The sequence below is a fragment of the Oncorhynchus mykiss genome, chromosome 2 (genome assembly GCF_057628025.1).
Source record: "Oncorhynchus mykiss isolate SJ-2025 chromosome 2, ASM5762802v1, whole genome shotgun sequence".
In the NCBI taxonomy this organism is placed as follows: Eukaryota; Metazoa; Chordata; class Actinopteri; order Salmoniformes; family Salmonidae; genus Oncorhynchus; species Oncorhynchus mykiss.
The window spans coordinates 95418867-95426366 of record NC_143023.1 but is presented as its reverse complement, the minus strand read 5'-3'; the positions used below and the strand labels follow the sequence as shown (position 1 = coordinate 95426366).

The 7500-nt window shown below is 44.9% G+C and overlaps 1 protein-coding gene across 2 annotated transcripts in view; it reads right to left on the bottom strand.

The window, feature by feature from the left end:
- The window catches only part of LOC110502465 (filamin-C), a 46929-nt gene that overhangs the window by 3602 nt on the left and 35827 nt on the right, over positions 1-7500 (bottom strand). For both annotated transcript variants that reach the window (XM_036960029.2, XM_036960028.2), the window contains 7 exons: positions 7085-7237; positions 6307-6429; positions 5235-5498; positions 4066-4338; positions 3611-3748; positions 1474-1589; positions 105-237 (listed from right to left, as the gene is read on the bottom strand). In XM_036960029.2, the coding sequence (XP_036815924.2) occupies positions 105-237; positions 1474-1589; positions 3611-3748; positions 4066-4338; positions 5235-5498; positions 6307-6429; positions 7085-7237 (1200 nt within the window). The remainder of the gene's footprint in view (positions 1-104; positions 238-1473; positions 1590-3610; positions 3749-4065; positions 4339-5234; positions 5499-6306; positions 6430-7084; positions 7238-7500) is intronic.

Sequence of the window (7500 nt, the reverse complement as noted above, 5' to 3'; positions counted from 1 at the left end):
AGGAGAGGAGAGGAGAGGAGAGGAGAGGAGAGGAGAGGAGAGCTACCGTAACTCTATTTTTCTATGGACTGGTATGATGTGTATTAAAGTCAGGGTTATCTTACCACTGTCCAGCTCGGTGACGTAACACTCCTCAGCTGAGCCAGATGGGGTGTGGACCTTAGCATCGACCACGCCCCTCGCCCCGTTACGCTGCACAGCGAACGACGCTTCCTGATTCACCTTCAGATCCTTCTCCTGGGGGGAAGGAGAAGAGGGGAGAGAGAGAGAGAGAGAGAGAGAGAGAGAGAGAGAGAGAGAGAGAGAGAGAGGAGCGAGTGGGAGAGAGAGAGAGAGAGAGAGAGAGAGAGAGAGAGAGAGAGAGAGAGAGAGAGAGAGAGGAAAACAGGGTCAGGACCTGTGTGTGTGAGTGTATGTGTGTCTTCTGCATGAGCCAACGTGTGTGAGACAGTGACTCATCTTGTATATATATATATATATATATATATATGAAACAAGAGTAAGGAGAGCGATATCTGAGGATGAGAGTATTTAAGGGAGGAGGTGTTTATGTGTGTCCCCGTGGCCAGTTGTCAAACAGCTAGACCCCACGATGACCCCATAATTGGAGAAGGGACAGCTGATCCCTCTCACTCACCACTAAACAACACAACAATATTGTCTTGGTTACTGCTACAGACCTACAAGCCTCTGGCTTCACTTCTAAGGACAAATAAATCTATGGGACAAGCCTGACCAACAAAACAACAATTGGTATTGTAAATTGTTTCTCGATTTCTCTATTGAGGCTTTTATCAAATGTATGTATACATGTATTTGCTTTTCATGACATGGGAAAGTTACGCTGCTTTAAAAGTTGATAAACTTGTTATACCACTTAAGAGACAATTATAACAAAATGCCTTTTGAAAGATTTTGATGAGATTTTCACACTTCCTAGAGAGCTCTTCCTTGTTCACGACCATTCAGCATTTATTCATTTTACCTTTATTTAACTAGGCAAGTCAGTTAAGAACAAATTCTTATTTTCAATGACGGCCTACTGGGGAACAGTGGGTTAACTGCCTTGTTCAGGGGAAGAACGACAGATTTGTACCTTGCTCGGGGATTTGAACATGAAACCTTTCGGTTACTAGTCCAACGCTCTAACCACTAGGTTACCTGCCGCATAGCTCACACCCTCTTGAATATTTTGATATTAACAGATCCCACACCAGTTTGTAATTAAGGCACAAGAAAGTTCACATGTTCAAAAAAGCATTAACATTTAAAAAAAATAAAAATTAATTTAAACGGCGCTACTGTGAAGTAGGAACTGGCGTCAAATGCCTCAGATCCTGTAGCCGGTCACAAATGATGGCCTTGTGAGGAGTGTTCTAACAAAGACATGTAATTCAGTGTGTGTGTATGTGTGTGCGTGTGTGTGTGTGTCTGTGTCTGTGTGTGTGCGTGTGTGCGTGTGTGTGCTCCTACCTGCAGGCTGGTGACAGTGAGTCTGCGTGCCTCGTCAGACAGCGTTGCTATGGGAACGATGAAGGGGCTGTCGGGGATGTGCTCGTTGTTGAACTTGATAGACACTTCATAGTCACCTGAGGACACAAACACAGAGAGGAACCGGCGGTTAGATACCAGAATAACAGTACAATCAGATGACTCTCATGTAAGGAGATGGACATGGTGTACAGCAACTTGCAAAAGTATTCACCCCCTTTGCCATGTTCCTATTTAGTTGCATTACAACCTGTAATTTAAATACATTTTTATTTGGATTTCATGTAATGGACATACACAAAATAGGCCAAATTGGTGAAATTAAATGTTTAAAAAATAAAACGTGCATTTTTTTTATTGTTTTAAGTAAAACGGAAAAGTAGTGTGTGCATATGATGTATTCACCTCCTTTGCTATGAAGCCCCTAAATAAGATCTGGTGCAACCAATTACCTTCACAAGTCACATAATGAATTAAATAAAGTCCAACCTGTGTGCAATCTAAGTGGCACATGATCTGTCACATGATCTCAGTATATATACACCTGTTCTGAAAGGCCCCAGAGTCTGCAACACCCCTAAGCAAGGGGGAACCACCAAGCAAGCGGCACCATGAAGACCAAGGAGCTCTCCAAACAGGTCAGGGACAAAATTGTGGAGAAGTACAGATCAGGGTTGGGTTATAAAAAAATATCTTTGAACATCCCACGGAGCACCAATAAATCCATCATTAAAAAATGGAAAGAATATGGCACCACAACAGACCTGCCAAGAGAGGGCCGCCCACCACAACTCACGGACCAGACAAGGAGGGCCTTAATCAGTGAGGCAACAAAGAGACCAAAGATAACCTTGAATGAGCTGCAAAGCTCCACAGGGGAGATTGGAGTATCTGTCCATAGGACCACTTTAATACGTACACTCCACAGAGCTGGGCTTTACGGAAGAGTGGTCAGAAAAAAGCCATTGCTTAAAGAAAAAAATAAGCAAACACGTTTGGTGTTCGACAGAAGGCATGTGGGGGATGCACCAAATACATGGAAGAAGGTACTCTGGTCTGATGAGACTAAAATTGAGCTTTTTGGCCATCAAGGAAAACGCTATGTCTGGTGCAAACCCAACACCTCTCATCACCCCGAGAATAACATCCCCACAGTGAAGCATGATGGTGGCAGCATCATGCTGTGGGGATGTTTTCCATCAGCAGGGACTGGGAGACTGGTTAGAATTGAAGGAATGATGAATGGAGCTAAATACAGGGAAATTCTTGAGGGGAACCTGTTTCAGTCTTCCAGAGATTTGAGACTGGGACGGAGGTTCACCTTCCAGCAGGACAATGACCCTAAGCATACTGCTAAAGCAACACTAGTGGTTTAAGTTGAACATTTAAATGTCTTGGAATGGCCTAGTCAAAGCTCAGGCCTCGATCCAATTAAGAATCTGTGGTATGACTTAAAGATTGCTGTACACCAGCGGAACCCATCCAACTTGAAGGAGCTGGAGCAGTTGTGCCTTAAAGAATGGGCAAAAATCCCAGTGGCTAGATGTGCCAAGCTTATAGAGAAATACCCCAAGAGACTTACAGCTGTCATTTCTGCAAAAGTTGGCTCTACAAAGTATTGACTTTCTGAGGGTGAATAGTTATGCACGCTCAAGTTCTGTTTTTTCATCTTATATTTTGTTTGTTTCACAATAACAAATATTCTGCATCTTCAAAGTGGTAGGCATGTTGTGTTTTCAGGCTGTAAGGCAACAAAATAGGAAAAATGCCAACGGGGTTGAATACTTTCGCAAGCCACTGTAAATAACAGTTGGTCCTTGGAGCTAGATGGGGCTAGATGGGGCTAGATGGGGTTAGATGGGGTTAGATTGGGTTAGATGGGGTTAGATTGGGTTAGATGGGGTTAGATGGGGCTAGATGACAGAGAGAGATGACAGAGAGAGAGAGAGAGATGAGAGAGAGGGAGGGAGAGACCGATGGGGATAGATATGGTTAGGTGGGGCTAGATGGGGCTAGATGACAGAGTGAGATGACAGAGAGAGAGAGAGATGAGAGAGAGGGAGGGAGAGACCGATGGGGCTAGATATGGTTAGGTGGGGCTACGGGGGTACTATCTCACCTGGCTCCTGAACGATGTAGGCCACCCCACAGGATCCATCCTTCCTGTCTTCAAATGAGATCTCAGCCTTACTGGGCCCCTCTACTGCGATGGACAGGCCTCCTGCACCAGCCTCACGCGTCCAGATACTGAACTCAGCTACGGAGAGTAAGAGAGAGGGAGGGAGAGAGAACGAGAGAGGGAGGGAGAGAGAACGAGAGAGGGAGAGAGAATGAGAGAGGAGACACACAGACGTGTTAAAACCCATTCAACTAAAGTAGATAACACATTCAACTAAAGTAGATAACACATTCAACTAAAGCAAAGGGGGAAAAAATCACTTATTGAAAGTTAAACATTCTTCAAAATAGCTGCTATCTGCAAAACTGTTGGTACGACTAAAGGAAAAGACAGGTTCATCAATTAACTGGTGTGGGTTTTCAGCGAGACACAGGCAGTCAGGTCAAACTACTTACTTGGTACTCCTGCCACTCCTCTCTCCAGCCCAGTGCCTCCGGCCCGGACCTTGTGGGACCCTCCTTCTCCCATGGGCCCAACAGTGAACTGGAAGGGACTTCCGGGGACATGCTGCCCGCTGTACTTCACGTTGACCGTGTGTGCCCCCATCTCCTGGGGTACGAAGCGGACGCTGTAGGTGCTATCCCCTCCATCTACGATCTCTGCCTGTTCTGTTTTACCCCCGGGGCTGGTCACCTGGGCTGTCATACTACCCTGGGTAACTGTCTCACCTGGGGGAGAGTGGAGGGAGGAGGGGAGGGGGGGAGAGAGGTGTCAGACTGGCTGGAAGGCGTGTTGTTTTTCCATCTACAAATGCTACATTTTTACTCTTATCCAGAGCGACTTACAATCCATACATTCAACTAAAGTAAGTAAAGCAATTCTATATCGATCATAATCATTGTAAAATAAAACCTTCTAGAAACGAGCTGCTCCTGCCTTTCGTTCCAGTTCTCTGCTGCCTGTGACTGGAACGAATTGCAAAAATCGCTGAAGTTGGAGACTTTATCTCCCTCACCAACTTCAAACATCTGCTATCTGAGCAGCTAACCGATCGCTGCAGCTGTACATAGTCTATTGGTAAATAGCCCACCCATTTTCACCTACCTCATCCCCATACTGTTTTTATTTATTTACTTTTCTGCTCTTTTGCACACCAATATCTCTACCTGTACATGACCATCTGATCATTTATCACTCCAGTGTTAATCTGCAAAATTGTAATTATTCGCCTACCACCTCATGCCGTTTGCACACATTGTATATAGACTCCCCCTTTGTTTTCTACTGTGTTATTGACTTGTTAATTGTTTACTCCATGTGTAACTCTGTGTTGTCTGCTCATACTGCTATGCTTTATCTTGGCCAGGTCGCAGTTGCAAATCAGAACTTGTTCTCAACTAGCCTACCTGGTTAAATAAAGGTGTTCTCAACTAGCCTACCTGGTTAAATAAAGGTGTTCTCAACTAGCCTACCTGGTTAAATAAAGGTGTTCTCAACTAGTCTACCTGGTTAAATAAAGGTGAAATAAAAAAATAAAAAATAAAACTGTACCGAGATCAGTGATATTGAGAGTAAAGAAGAACAAGTGAAACAGAGAAGTGTTTCTTCATTCATTCATTCTCACCAGGTGTTGGTGTGGCTGTAGCGGGTATACCAGCGAAGCTAGCCAGACTCTCTCTGCCCAGGAAGTCTCCAAACACATCTCTGAAGGGACTGCCTCCTCCTGCACCTCCCATCTGGGTGCTTTCCTCTACCCTCACCTCCCTCTTCGTCTCGCCACCCCTCATCTTGCTGATCTCCGTGCGCTCTGTGCGCGTGTACGTGTGGCTGCTGCGTGTGAACGTACGAGTCATCCTCTCCTGGGCTGACACCATCTGGAACCAGTTTCCTATTGGTGGAGAGAGAGCAGGGAGGGTAAGTGTTTGGCTTAGTCTTATACACAAGCAATACTTGAAGACTCATGCTAGCTAACTTAGCTTTTAAGCTAGCTAACTTGTAGCTGTATGAAAGACGCTAGCTAACTCGTAGCTGTATGGAAGAAGCTAGCTAACGTGTAGCTGTATGGAAGAAGCTAGCTAACTCGTAGCTGTATGGAAGAATCTAGCTAACTCGTAGCTGTATGGAAGAAGCTAGCTAACTCGTAGCTGTATGGAAGAAGCTAGCTAACTCGTAGCTGTATGGAAGAAGCTAGCTAACTCGTAGCTGTATGGAAGAAGCTAGCTAACTCGTAGCTGTATGGAAGAATCTAGCTAACTCGTAGCTGTATGGAAGAAGCTAGCTAACTCGTAGCTGTATGGAAGAAGCTAGCTAACTCGTAGCTGTATGGAAGGAGCTAGCTAACTCGCAGCTGTATGGAAGAAGCTAGCTAACTCGTAGCTGTATGGAAGAAGCTAGCTAACTCGTAGCTGTATGGAAGAAGCTAGCTAACTCGTAGCTGTATGGAGGAAGCTAGCTAACTTGTAGCTGTATGGAAGAAGCTAGCTAACTCGCAGCTGTATGGAAGAAGCTAGCTAACTCGCAGCTGTATGGAAGTTGATCGAAAATTGATAGGATTAACAACCACCATTGCTGTCATTCTATAGATGATATCAACACAGCAATGTGGGGTACGTCAGCACTATGACAGCACTATGACAGCACCATGACAGCACCATGACTGTAATATCACAGTGTGATCATGTTTAGGCTGTGCTCACCAGGGATTTTCAGGTTGAGGCCACAGGCGCTGCCGACAGAGGCGATGGAAGGGGCTGTTCTCTTCCTGGTGATGCTCTCCTTCATTCTTCCTTCTCCTGTTACCTTCACCGTGAAAGGACTTCCTGTAGGAGCAGAGGAGCAGCCAATCAGAGGTCAGAGAGTAGGCTTGGGCGTTTATACCGTATACCGGGGTATTTGGAAATACCGACGGTATGATTTTCTATAATGTTAAATACAGTGTATGTGGGGCTGCCTGCTAAGTTAAGGAAAGCTATGAGAAATCTAAGATGTGTCAAATGATATCCAGCTCAGGGCTCCAGCTATGCATGTGGTTTGCTAAATTGCTAGCTAAGTGTCGAGATGTCAAGATCAAGCTTCTTGGTTACAGCAGAGACGTTCAATCCCCTCCTGGATCAAGAACCCTGTTGCCTAAATAGTTTTTTGCTTAAAAAACAAATAGCACTTCCGGTATAAAACTTTATACCCCGGTATGGTACAGAAACAATATGACAGTATGAACATTTGGATACAGCCTAACCCTATCAGAGAGTACCAGCAACAGCCAATCAGAGAGGTCAGGGAGTAGTGTATCAGCCAATGAGAGAGGTCTTAAACCGGAATAGCCCTCTCAATCATGCAGAAAATAAATTCACAGGTAACAGTGAGTGACAATACTGTTCTATAATGAAATACAACCTCACATAAATCAAGTTAATTTACTGATACAGTCATATTTCCATATATAGAAGAGTGAAGTGAGACAGTAAAGCTACTAACCAGGGATGTGCTTATCAGAGAACTTGATGTTGATAATGTAGTTGCCTGGCTCTGTGGGGCAGTAACTGACTCTGCAAGTCCCATCCTCCACATCCTCACAGTTTATGTCCACTTTACTCGGGCCCTCGATAGACAATCCCAGACCACCATAACCTGAGAGAAAGAGGGGAGGGAAGGGGTGGGGGGACGGAGAGAGACAGGGGAAGAGAGAGCGATGGGAGGGAAAGAGAGAGAGAGATGGAGAAGAAAGAGAGATATAGAATAGAGAGAGATTGGAGAGGGCGAGAGAGCAAGAGATAGTAAGAGAGAGAGAGAGAGAGACAGAGGTAAGGTATGGTAGGACAGGAGAAAGAGCATTTTATCTTGACCTAGTATCAGTAGAATACGCCCTCACGGTGGGCTAAAAGATAATAAAC